The 14,267-nt window shown below is 27.4% G+C and overlaps 2 protein-coding genes across 2 annotated transcripts in view; one reads left to right on the top strand and one right to left on the bottom strand.

Moving 5' to 3' along the window:
- The first annotated feature begins 98 nt into the window (after positions 1-98).
- Positions 99-1,155, top strand: LOC108547211 (lisH domain-containing protein FOPNL). Its single transcript, XM_017899621.1, has 3 exons — positions 99-192; positions 716-925; positions 1,019-1,155. The coding sequence occupies exons 1-3, from the start codon at positions 165-167 to the stop codon at positions 1,153-1,155; spliced, it is 375 nt and encodes a 124-aa protein (XP_017755110.1). The 5' UTR covers positions 99-164.
- Positions 1,156-1,960: 805 nt separating this feature from the next.
- Positions 1,961-14,267, bottom strand: part of LOC108547223 (something that sticks like glue) — a 14,895-nt gene continuing 2,588 nt past the window's right edge. Inside the window, exons 7-16 of the mRNA XM_017899654.1 lie at positions 14,154-14,267; positions 13,686-13,929; positions 12,500-12,809; positions 12,097-12,166; positions 11,705-11,992; positions 9,634-9,996; positions 9,256-9,549; positions 4,991-5,242; positions 4,601-4,834; positions 1,961-4,403 (exon numbers count right to left, since the gene is read on the bottom strand). Of these exons, the coding sequence (XP_017755143.1) occupies positions 1,961-4,403; positions 4,601-4,834; positions 4,991-5,242; positions 9,256-9,549; positions 9,634-9,996; positions 11,705-11,992; positions 12,097-12,166; positions 12,500-12,809; positions 13,686-13,929; positions 14,154-14,267 (4,612 nt within the window). The remainder of the gene's footprint in view (positions 4,404-4,600; positions 4,835-4,990; positions 5,243-9,255; positions 9,550-9,633; positions 9,997-11,704; positions 11,993-12,096; positions 12,167-12,499; positions 12,810-13,685; positions 13,930-14,153) is intronic.

Genomic DNA, 14,267 nt, shown 5'->3' with positions numbered 1-14,267 from the left:
TATTTTAAAATATTGCATTTCCATGCAGGATTAACATGCCTTTGGAAATAGCTTTGAATTGTATAACGTGTACAATCCATTAACGGTCAAAAATTTAAATCATTAATACTATCTATATATATTTTTTGAAATTCTTTTTTTTCGTTTATAAATGTAATGATAAAATGGCAACAGAAAAGGATTTAATTAATGGTATTTATTAATTGAAAATATATAAAATATTTATAATTTTTCATTAAAAAATATTTTGTATTATACATAATTAATTTATAAATTACTTTCGATTATACTTTACTATTTATACCTATTTATATATTTCCTATATAAATTTTGTTGTAAATGTAGGATTTTATAGAATATTTAGTATTTATTACTGCTATAAATTTTATCATAAGTGTTTATAATAAATCAATGAATTATAGTTTATATAATACTGTGTATATCATTTGTAATATAAAAATAAATATTATAAATAATTACTTATGTGATACTTATATTTATGTAACATATGCATTACATAGCAATTGTTATCAGAGTATTATCTGCCAGCAATAACAAATGTTATATTATTAAATATTGTTACATTTTCTGAAAAAGTAGGAAACACATAATAGCATAATTTTGGAATATACTGAATTTTTATTCTTTAAAACTAGTTTGAAATAAATTATATTACTTAATTTCTCTTTGTTAATTAGTAAACTTGTTTTTGCAGCAGTCAGGGAGTCACTTACAGCTGATGGAAATTTAGGTCGCATAAAAGCTGAGATGCGTACAGAAGTTATAAAATTGCTAGATAATTCAAACAAAGGAAATAAAACAAAACTCCCAAAACCACCTTTAGATATTATATTCTTAAATGAACTTATTCGAGAATATTTAGATTGGATGGGATACAAATACAGTTCCACTGTATTTATTTCAGGTATTTAATAATGTACTTTATGTGTAATATAATAAATTGCAGAAATTAATGTTCACAAAATTATGTACTTAAAAGATAATATCTTTGTTTTAGAGTGTGATTTATCAAAGCAAGCTCTTGAAAGGTCTTTGCTTTTGCAAAGTTTAGGATTGAAGGAAACTGAGAATAGTACAAAATTACCATTATTGTGTAATATTGTAGAAACATTTAAAAATTTAAAAAGTACATAAATATATAAAATTATATACAGGTATGATATGGGTATAAAAATCTAAAACACTATTTAATATTGTAAATGAACAAAAAATATATAAATTTTTAATCTCCCATTTTGTGATTAAATAAAAGTTTTTGTAATTTATTAAAAATTTTTTCTTTATAGAATTAAATTTTATATAATATGTATAATTTTGTACAATAAATCATTTATATTATTTTGTAAAACAAGAACAAGAATAAATTAAAAGAATTTCGTCTTTTTATTTCATGACGTCTTTTACATATTGACATTACATTACGAAAGTACAATATAATGCTGAGATATTGGAGATCTTAAATATAACTGCTGTAGTTTTCTAAAAGTATTTTATCAGATTTCTTAAAGATATTATCTACTGAATGCTATAATGTACATTAGTTATTGTAATAAATTTACTTACAGCATTTTATAGGTGGAATTAGAATATGGACAATCATGTAAAGGCCTTAATAATGTTTCAAAATTAAATATAACAAGTTTAATGACATACTTCGTTTACCCATTCCTTATTCTGTTCAATTTATCAATCCCAAAAGTATTGATTAATAATAATAAGTAATGAATCAGCAATGTCGGTTCAAATTATCTTTGAACACTTATAATATTGTGAATATAGAATAAATCGTCTACATCGTTCCTTAGATATCAGATAACAATCTCAATTTGATGTATACAATTGTAAATAATTCTGATAGAGGATCTTACATTAAAAAGCATTCACAAAGAAATATTACTGTTAGAATTTATTTTTAAAATATTAAAAATATCTAATGATGTCATTTGTGCTTTGATTTCTTCTTCTTTTTTGTTTGTTTATTTCTACTCTTTGATTTTTTTGATTTCTTTTTGTGTTTTTCTTCATCACTACTTGTTTCCGACGAATCTGAATAAGAATCTGAATCAGAACTACTATCTTTCTTCATAGACTTCTTTTTCTTATGTTTCTTATGCTTTTTCTTTTTCTTTTTATGTGACTCATCTGAACTATCAGAATCGGTAGTTGAACTATCAGAGCTACTAGATGAATCTTCGCTACTTGTGGATTTCGATCGCTTTTTAAGTGATTTTATGTCCATTTCCTTGTCTATATCTGGCTCATCAAGTTTAAGTTTCTTGGCAGGTAATGGTACTACTTTACCATCTTCACCATCTGATTCTGAATCCGAAGCACTATAATCAGGCTCAAAACTAGCTTCATCGAGTATACTACGTTTACGATCGGATACAAGTCTTGGATTCTTCCTTTGTTTCTTTACAGATTCTGTAACCGGAGGTTCGGGATTTTCATAATTTATTTTAGTTTCATTGCTTTCAGGTTTATCCTTTAAAACTACATTTTCTTTGTGTTTCTGTTTTTTCTCTAAGTTTTTATCTTTATCTTTCTTATGTTTCTTTTCTTTCCGTTTCTTGTGTTCTTTGGATTTACTTCTACTTCTATGCTCTTTCTTTCTTTTCTTGTCTTCTTTTGTTTTCTTATCTCTGCGTCTCTCATCTTCTTCGTCTCTACCCTTTAAAAGACCTATTTTTGGAATATCACTCCTTTTGAATGTACAAGATGGTGTTCTTCCCCTTCTTTCTTTATCTCTATCTTTATCTCTATCTTTATCCATTCTTTCTCCTTTAGAATCGTTACGAGTTGACCTAAAATCCCCTCTAGAATCGACTCTTGGATCCCTTTCTGATCTCATATCATGTCGTTCACTTCTGAAGTCATTTCTTTCCTTTGAACGATCACCTCGATCTTTATTATCTCGTTTTCTATCATCAAGAAATACTTTACGTTCGCTTCCTGATATGGATAATGATGAATCAACGCGTCTATCTAACAGTGGAGAAATTCGTTTATCTCTTGTGCTTCGAGGAGATCGACTTCTAGATTGATTTTCACTTTTTGTTTCGCGTCTATCTAAAAAGCTTTTCATGGGGCTAATTTTCCTTTCTTTATTTTCATCCACTTTCTCGCCCAATCTTTCTTTGGCAGAAAGTCTCGTAGGTGAATAAGTTTCTGGCACTGGCTTAAATTTTGTTCTATCTAATTTAGCTTTCTTCACTGGTTCTGTAATTTCAACATTTCTTTCATTTCTTCCTACATTTATGGTAACATTGACACTTTTCCTTGGTTCTCTATTAGGTTCAACTTCAAGTACTTTAGGCTCTGGATTCTGATATAATACTTTTCTACTTTCACTTATCTTTTTAATTTCAATAGGTCTAATGGCATTAATGGCTTTTTGGAAAATTGCATTTTCAGCTCTTTTTAGTACCTCAGATGTAACTACTTTTGTGGATTTAGGTTCATCCATTTGTATTTTTTCTATAGGAGATTCGCACACATCGTCTGTTTTCTCAGTAGTATCATCCCTTTCCCATTTAGAAAGTTCAGGCATTGGAGCTAAAAATTCATCTTTTTTAGGAGACTTTTCTTCTAGCAAAGTAGTTTTATCTTCTGTTTCATTTTCCGAAAGCAAAGAATACTTTTCTGTAATGACAGTATTTATTTCGGCATCATCTAATCCGCTATAAAGACTATCAATAGGCTTGATTTCAGATTTTAATTCTGGAATTGGCTTGAAATTAGGATTAGGAGGATTTGTTCCAAATTCTGTATGATCAATTCTTTCTGGACTTGTCTCATTAAATTCTGGAGGCTCTGGATTCATGGCTAAAGATTTATCTTCAAATTCTTCTTTAATTGATTCTTCTATTGCATTTTCAGGAGGAATGCAAACTATTCTACTATCAATATTTTCATCTTCATTACTAGGTTTTATAATGTCAGTTTTTGTGGGAGACATGCTTTCTTGTTTATTATCCACTATTAATTCTTCATGTTCTGCTGATTTAGTAGGTTCATCTTTTGCAATTTCTTTTTGGCCTGATTTCTTTTCTTTTTTCTTTTTCTTTTTCTTTTCCTTTTCATCATCTTTTTTCTTTTTCTTTTCTTTAATTTTCTTCTCTTTCTTCTTCTCCTCATTCTTTTCTTCATGATCTTTCTCCTTCTTCTTTATACGTTCAGGTGATAGATCCTTTGTATCTACCCTAGATTTCTGTGAATAAGGTGTTGGACTTTTTCTATTCTTTTTTCTTTCCACTGAACGTCTTTCATAACGTTCATGTCGATCCCTGTCCTTTTCAGATTCGTAATCTCGTTCACGCCTATCTTTTTCACGAGAACGATTTTTATCATCTTGTTTGTGACGGTCTCTTTCATCTCTGTAACTAAAGTAACAATATTGATATTATTATTTTGAAATATCAAAATTAAATTAATTTAACTACTTGTACATGTAATTAAAATTATGAATGTAATTGACATTTTTTAAATTATTATTCATATGAAAATAAATAATAACAGATTATATTTTTGTATTACAATATATTCTATAAATATTTAATACAATATAAAATAAATGTACCGATCTTTGTCGTAATCTTTTTTATCGAGATGCCTATCATCTTCTCGTCGATCCCGAGTATGTCTATCATCCCGTTCCTTTTCTTTTTCCCTTCGATCACGATCATCTTTTTCTCGTACTCTGTCATCATGATCTCTAGATAATCCTTGCCTTTCACGATCATCGCGATCTCTGTTCAAAATTCTTCTATCTCTTTCATCTCTTTCACGTAAACGGTCATCACGTTCACGTCCCCTGAATAAAAAAAAAAAAATAGTTATTTATCACTTTTCTTAATAAGTTTATAAAATCAATTTTATATATCGCTTGTAAAAATTGCTAACGTAAATCTACTTATTCATATTAATGTAATTATTTGTTATTATCTTAATATTTAAAGCAATTTTATACCTGTCTTCTCTTAATGGTAATCTATCTCGATCTTCAGTATCATGATCTTTAAGAGAATGCTCACGATCTTCTTGATCTCTTAATAAACGTCGATCTCGATCGTCCCGTAAAGACCTTTCAGAAAGCTCTACACCTGGTGGTGAAAGGTCATAATAGCCCTCTGTTCCAGGTGGTGCAACATCGTCAAATCTTTTATGAGGCACATCTCGTAAAGGACTACCAAACCGTTGGCTAGATGGTCCAGGATATCTGCTGACAAAAAATCACGAAAGATGTTTATATTTTTGTTACATTACTTAAAAAAATTATTTAAGTTATACATTTGATTTATAAAAGATCAATGTTATGTAAATTTTTTAATTTATAGATTATTAAAATTTAAAATAGAATTAAAAACTCATACACTTTTGTATCCTTTAAATCTAGGTTCAATTTATAATATTCATTACAATTTTTATTCATAAATTCATATTTTTTGATAAAGATACATATAAAAGTATGTTATTGTTATTTGATTATATATACATTCATTAATTCTAAATCAAAAGTTACAGTTATGCTTTGTCTAAATATTAATTATTAAAAAAAAATTAATTTTACCGTTTCTTTTGTTTATTGAGAAACTGCTATGAAAAATTAAAACCTTCATATAAAAAGCTTTAATATAAAGCTGATTATGAAACCTTCATACTAAAGCTGAAAAGATGAATGAATAAAATTACCTATTATCAATTATATTTACTCTCTAATATGTCATAAAAACGAAAAGCAAATAAATCAACATTTATAACTTTAAATACATTGTGAGCACAAAACTATATATTGATTGTACTCTTTTAAAAACATTAATACTGCATATTTTACTCACCAACAATGCTATTAAACCATATAAATACTGTTATATTAATATGTTGTACAATGTATTTTTAAGTTGTAATCAATATCGTTTTAATAGCTTTCTTAAGAATATTCTATGACATTTTGTACTTCAAGCACTGAAAACAGATAAAAAGAAATGTTTTTTCTTATGTTACAAATGTTGATTTGGCCCTGAATTCACCTGATTCAGAAACCATGCAGATCTGTCAATCAGCAGGGTGGCTTCCACAATCTCCAAGTTGGTCCTTGTTGTATACACTTTTCCTTGCTTCTGTCTTCTTCTTTCACTTTTTGGTTATTTGTATATTTCATAACGTAATGTCATTATGTGCATACAAATAATATCTTATATGCATGCAAATGACAGAATCAATCATTCAATATAAAAATAATAACGAATTAAAAAAAGGAAATTAACAAAAATATTTGTGTTATTTTCATAAAAATGTTTCCTTACGTCGCGTATACAAAATTACATTTTCTTTGCAAATAATACTATTATAATGATCTTAAAAAAAAACATAACATTAAAAGTTACAGCATTAAAAGCACTTATCTTTTTACAAAGAAAAGTAAAGCTCAGTATTTACATGAATCACAGCATAAGAATAACTAACTTGTAGTATTATGAACCTATTTTAGATAAACGATTTTTAACATGAAAAACAATATAACTTTACAGCTTTAAACAATATGCTTAATGCATATAATATTTACATATAATAATTATGTAATCCTTTTTATAAAGATTTAAGTATTAATGTCATAAAGTGATAGAAATATTGTTACAAATATTTTAATATTGCAATAAATATGTTTGATATGAAAAACCTTTTAAAACGTATTACAGTTTTCCTAACAATGCAAGACATTAATGTCTATACGCACTCATTCCACTATTGTTAACATAGCATGTAAGTTTAATAAGTTCTTTCCTTAGTTCTTCCTAATAAATTATCTTCAATATTTTAAAGTTAGTATAGTACTTACAGAAGTTGATTATATTTATTACATTATTTTTTAAATAATTTGGAACTTTTATACCTTTAATAAAACTACATATATTAATATCAATGAATTATAAAGAAGATATAAACTATGTATGATTGATTAACCATGTGATTATTTACACTGATTCTTTAGTTATGTAAATGAAAATTTGTGAACTATCATAAATAGTACAATACTGAGATTAAGTAATATCAATTTCCTAAATCATATTGCTGCAAGCTGATACATTAATGTTGCATGATTTAATAACACTAACAAAATTTATTATTGAAGAGCATGAAACTAGAAAGGATCATAATAATAAGATCTTTTCTATTTCATTTATTGTTTTATAATATTGCAATTAACATATTTAAACAATACTAATGCAATACTTTCTAATATATTTTTATACAAAAAATAAATATAAAAATAAATATTATACGTAGATCCTTTTAATTAAATGCTTTTCAATTTACATGAAAATCCTAAGTTGTGAGATCATTAAAAAATCATATATTTTAAAATATATTTCATTAGTACCTCATGTAAATGTTTATTTTTCTTTTGTAACTGTTTATAGTCTTTTAACTTAATATTTGATATATATGAAAAACTGAAATTTATCCAAAATTAATGGAAATATTTAAAGCAAAGAATAAACATTATTGAAATATTAAATACAGTATTGTAAAAATATAAAAATATTCACTAATGTAAGAAAATATCAATCTATTATAAGATAAATTGATGCCTAAATATAATTTACATATCCCAAACTTTAAATATATCTTAATCTAGATTATCTATAATTTTATCTTAAAAAGTAGGATGTTTTTAAGAAATTAAAAACTTAAAAAAAAAAAAAATGATTACATATTTGCTCCAATACATATATTTCGTTATTTACTAAAATTACTTTAGATAATCAAGATTATCATATTTAAGTTTCATTTTATTAATTATTTTGTTTTTAATAATAATTAAGTTATTTTGTAATTATTTGAAAGAATAAAATATTTTTTGAAATTATCTAAATATTTCTACGAAAATTTTCCGTAGTACATACAGTATTTTGTAATAAAAATACAGCAAAAGATTACAACAGAAGATACACACACATACATACACACACGAACAAAACATATGTATATATGTATGTATATACGTATGTATGTATGTATGTATGTATGTATGTGTGCGTGCGCGCGTGTGCGTGTGTTGTGTGTGTGTGTGTATGTATGCGTGTGGTGTGGTGTGGTGGTGGTGGTGGTGTGTGTGTGTGTGTGTGTGCGTGTGCGTGTGCATATGTATATGAACACGCATTCATTTACGCACCTTTTTATTATTTTCTATCGATGATTTAGACTAAATCAGTATTTAGGAAGGCAACAACATGCATTTTTTTCTTACGATATATTACTCAAATTGTTTAATTGAGTTTTAATTTTAAAGCTTAATATGTAACTTATATATTTGTTTTTAATACTTGGATATGAAAACGTATTTATTAATGGTTCTATAAATTTATAATCTAGGTTGTGAATAAAATAATGATCATCTTTTTGAATCAACAATATAGCTACAAAATAATTGTTACATTATTTACAAGCTAATGATTTATTTAAAAATTCACAATTATTTCGATTGTTTTACTGTAACACACTTTTCATATCAACAATATGTAGTAATAAAATATTACTATCATTATTATATTCGTTACTATTATTAGTAATTAATGAAATATTTCATAGAAATGCAGGTGAATGGAAAGATGGTTTTCAGTCAAATACAATTATGTAGGAAGATCAAAACTCTTTACAATCTAACATTATCATTTTTTATATCGATCCATACTCAAAAATCTCACAGCACACTACTATTAACATATCACTCTTGTGACAACAAAAATTTAACATTATTTTAATAGTTGCATAAATTTATATTTCTCATTTATTATTTTTCATAATATATTTTTAACTAGTAGAATAATTTGATACAATCTCACTGTTTATTATACTTAGTTATTTTCTTCATGCTAGTAATATATTTTATTATAATTTACAAATTACCAAAATAAAATTTAATATAAAGTCATATATGGAAATTTACTAATTTATACAACTATTTTTGCATATATGTGTATGCGTGTGTATGCGCGCGCCCATTTTGTAACTGTATATGTATATGTATGTACATACATATATATACATATAAATATACTTTTCAAAAAACATTTGTATACATTATTTTTAAAATGTCATAAAATTGATTATTTCGCTCTCGTTACATTCACCATAATTCCGGAGCAGTCTTAACCAGGACAGCAGCATAAGGTACGGTAGACTGTCTGCTTAGCGTGTACATGAATTAAAGTACTATTGAGGCGGAAATACCTGTTGTAGGAATCATAATAGTCTTTCCTGTCCGTAGGTGGAGGTCCCAATGACATAAGTGGTGGTGGATGACTTCCAGTGACTAGATGTGGCAGCAAAGGTGGTATATTATGCTGAGCTGCTTGGTTCCTTACTGGATATCTCGGCATTGGTCTATCTCGAGGGGGTAAATCCCTCTCTCGATCTCTGAATTGATAATCATGTGCCGGTGAATCATTGTAGTAACTATTGTATCCTTCTCTAGGTTCACGTGATCTTGGTCGATCTCTATCACGATCCCTCTCTCTTTGGAATCTAAAACCAATATTCACAATTATAAATCAATTACAAATCTTTAACTATAATATCAAATTAATTTCGAAAAGTATTATATAATACCTTGGAGGTGATCTAGCTGGTGATCGATATCTAGGAAGTAATTCTCTATCACGTTCACGATCACGTTCACGATCTCGTTCACGTTCCCGCTCACGTTCACGCTCACGTTCGCGTTCACGTTCACGGTCCCGTTCACGATCGCGATCACGGTCACGATCGCGATCACGATCTCGATCTCGATCTCGATCACGGTCACGATCTCGATCTCTATCACGATCGCGATCACGATCACGATCACGATCACGGTCTCGATCTCGATCTCGATCTCGATCTCTTTCTCTGTCTCTTTCTCTGTCTCTATCCCTGTCTCTATCTCGTGACAATGATAGTCTAGGAGACTGACTACGTGAATAAGATCTAGACCTGTAAATAACATAAAATATAAAGTATAAAATATTTTATTCGAGTAACAGTAAACACTAAAATACAATCACTTAAAGTACTATATCCTAGTTGATTAGTTTGAACACTAATCAATTGATGTAAAAATATGTGTTTTGATTTCTGAAATAACAATTTGAAATATTTAGGAGGAAATAAGACAATCAAGAGTCTATCAATATCTTATGGCATTGATTTAGAATGTATTCTTCTGTTACTGGATAGTGTTAACAATGGTTTACAAAAAATTTAAGTTTTTTTAAATGTTCAAAGTATTGAATAAAATTTAGTAATAGGTAATGAACTAAGTTGAAATTCAAAGTTAATCTACAATTTTTTCCATTTTTCTGCTTAGTATTAAATACCTATAGTTACAAACTATATGCTAATGACTTTAACATTATCATTTCAATATTGATTGAGACCACCACTTAATTTAATACAGTAATTTACAAGCAAGACATATTGTTTGAGTGGGACGGCTTGATTTGGCAAACTCTCAGATTACAAAGTTGTCATATAATTTGATATTACCTCAACAAACAATACATAGGGTGTTCTACATAATTGAAGCAATACAGTAATGCCCGCGTATATAACCATCGATCGTAACCGAGCGAAATTATATATTCGGGAGGCGTATTTCTGGGAATTAGAAATAAATTGCACGCTTACTCGAGTAAGTATGAAACATTAGAAGAAAGGAGCCATAGATAAAGATTGAGCATCGCCTTGAACAGACAGTTTTAGGAAGTGGTGGGGATAAATTGTGGTCATATACGCGGACAGATTCCTGGCTATATACGCAGTCATTACTGTACATAGTTTCAAAACGCTAAAAATAAAAAAAATATCGTAAAACAAAACTAAATAGGATGAATCATATTGTGGAATTAATTTTATATAACAAAATTAATTTAAAAATTATTATATGTATTATTATATATTATGGAATATTTATGTTATAATAAATATTCGAATATTCTTCTAGTACACTCAAAACACTTTGCCACATTCTTCTTCACATTGCTTAACACGAATTATGTCACTTTCCTTAATTTATGATAATCCTCGCAAATGTTACGATAATGTAGTAAAACATTGTACAAATTTGGAGATATACTCCAAATAATAAGAGATAAAGTTTTCTCGCCCATTACTATTCATTATTAGTATTTATGACACTCAATTATATAATATGTGAAAATGATATATGAAAAAAAGATAGAAAAATTTAGAGTACAAAAGATTATTAAAACTTTTGTTATAACATAATTATAACATAACAGTTTAAATATTCTGATAGGTTTTGCAGCAAATGGAAAATTACATCTATTAATATAATCAAAATTTGTCACTTAGAAAAAATGTATGCCTTTAAAAAAAGTTTTATTGTATTTCTCAACTGCATGAATACATAAAAATGCATAAAATTAATTTCAGGATATGATTCATTATCAAGATATGATTTATATACCATTTAATTTGTGACTTTTTATGATATTTTCTACTTCTAAAGTTTTAAAAATACAATTTATCCTGGTTTAGTGAGATACCTTGTATATATAATTATGTAAAATAAGTTTATAATTATTTAGTAGCCGTCGTTAAACTATTGAGACACATTGCTTCCAATATTTGTATCTCCTCCTATATGTGGCTTTAAACACTGTGAATGGTGCTAACTTACCTACTAATTGAGAAACTTCCACTTCTTGATCTACGTTTTGGAGTACGACTTCGTGCTCTAAGAGGTAGAGGTGATCTTGAAGACCTTCGTTTTGAAGGAGGACTCCTAGATCGACTTAAACGAGGTGGAAATGGTGATCTACGACCAAACGAACGTGATCTAGATCTACTATAACTACGGGATCTTGATCGTGTTCTACTCCTTCTTCTATGTTTTCCAAGTCTTCTATCTCGTTCATCTTTTTCTCTAAGCATTCGTTCAAAAGCTTCTAGTGGATCATCGATTATACTGTAAAATAATGTTAGTATTATGAAATACAAATTTCTTTTATTACTTTAAAAAATAATATTTATTTTATATCACATAGTTACCTTTATTAAAATACAACTTACCCAGGTGGATTGCCATTATGAATATTTCTACCTAATCCTGGTGGTGGTGGTTGTAATCCTCTATAACTAACTGAAAAAATTTACAATGTTTTTAAATATATAATACTCAACAAGTTATCTAAGATTAAAATATAATAATGTTGATTTTAGTAATATAAAAAAACATCTGTGAGGAAAAGTACATTGTGTAAAAAAAAGCAAATATAATAAAAATGCACCTCTTTATTAATAAATTCTGTTAAGTTTTCTTTTAATTAAGTTTCTTTTCTTTTTTTAATATTGACAAAAAATATAATTTAGTTAATATAATTATGTTACACATTTAAAAATATAACGCATAATTTATTACATAAAAATGTAATATATAATGTATAATTAAATTATTCATTAAAATATTACTTACGATGATGTAATCCTCGAATTGGCCTTGGTGGCCCATTATAATTTCGAGGTGGTTGTGATGGTCTGTATCCTTGTTGTTGATAAGGAGGTCTTTCATATCGTGGAGGTCCATAATGGGAGCCTTGCTGATGAGGGTACATAGGTATTCGATGACTCATATATGGATCCGGCAATAAAGGTGGATTATGTGGGGGTACATTAGGTGGAGGTTGATTATAACTTGGCTGAGGGATACGATCTTCTCCTGGTGGAAAAGGTAAAAGAGGTGGCTGATTACCAGAAGAAGGCACATGTAAATGTGGTTCATCAACCTGAAATGATGATATATGTGTATATACATATATATACATACATACATACATACTACATATATGTAATATATGTAAGCATATGCAAGTGTATATATGCATATATATGTACACTAGTATATACTTACATATTTTTAGACTTATAATATACTTATATATATATGCATAATTCAAAACATTAACTTCAGAAGTATATTTTGAACATTTAAATCAAAAGAGAAGTTCGCATAAACTGATATAAGTTTGCTTCTATATTATAATTAATTTTGCATTGAACTATTTATTCACTTGCTTCCATAAAAATTATTCAAAATACTTTCAATCATATTACAAATTTTTAACCAGTATTTTATAAATAAGAAACTTTAAGTATATATTTAGATAAAAGTCTAAAAAATTTAAGTCAACTGAGTCAAACATTTATTTAGGAATTACTTACTGAAAATTGTTTTATTACTCGTTTAAAACAAAATAGATTACATTTGTGCATAAATCAAACAGTAATTGTGATTTAAAATCCAAAGAAGAGCACAATTCATTGTAAAAGGTTCAAGACAATTGAAGAAAGAGCTTAGTTTATCATAAAAATTACAGAATAATTGAAGCACAGCTTATCATAAAAACTACAGGAAGAGAAATATGACTATAACTATGTTCGAGTTATGAATTATCTTATGCATATATATGTTACTAATATTCTTAAAATGATTAAAATTGATAATTGAAAAGTCAATTATTATTATTATTATTAACTGTTAAATATATACATGTTATCATGTATACATAACACTGTATAATGTTTAAGTATCAAGATTATGGAACTTTTAAAATGAGCAATATCGTTTACAACATTAAGATAAAACATTTGATTACACTTACTGTTGGAGTGCCCGGACGATCTTCAGTTGATCTGCGTATAGCATTATCATAATGTATATTAGGTGGATAATGTCCATCATCAGATGACAACCCTTGATAATTTTTTGATGGTGGAGGGTTCATTAAATGTGGCAAAGGTGCTCCTTGAGAACTATAGTCACTATGTTGTGAATGTCTAGGAGATAAGGATCGTCTTCGACTTACAGGCCGTAAATTTTCCATTCTACGACCACGTTCTCCACTTCTAAATAATGATTATGTAAATTGAAATATGATAGTTTGATACCATAATCGATATAATCTTAATTAAAAAAGAATGTTATTCATCTACATTATCTTAATAAGTGTTTACAAGCTATAAATACTAATATATTATATATAATATAATATATAAGTATAAAATATTATTGCAAATTATAAAATTAATTTTATAACATTAGTTTTATTTTGGTATTTAAATATTTTTACCTATCACGATGTCCGTCCCTGCTGAAACTTCGTCTACGTTCTCTTGATTGTCTTTCTCCTGGATATTCATTTTCACGTTCTTTCTTTTCACGACTTGGAGGATCACTTATTTCC

Source organism: Eufriesea mexicana, unplaced genomic scaffold, assembly GCF_001483705.2.
Source record: "Eufriesea mexicana isolate 0111107269 unplaced genomic scaffold, ASM148370v2 scaffold953, whole genome shotgun sequence".
NCBI classification, from domain to species: domain Eukaryota; kingdom Metazoa; phylum Arthropoda; class Insecta; order Hymenoptera; family Apidae; genus Eufriesea; species Eufriesea mexicana.
The sequence above is the reverse complement of the archived record's forward strand: the minus strand, read 5'-3'. Positions and strand labels throughout refer to the sequence as shown.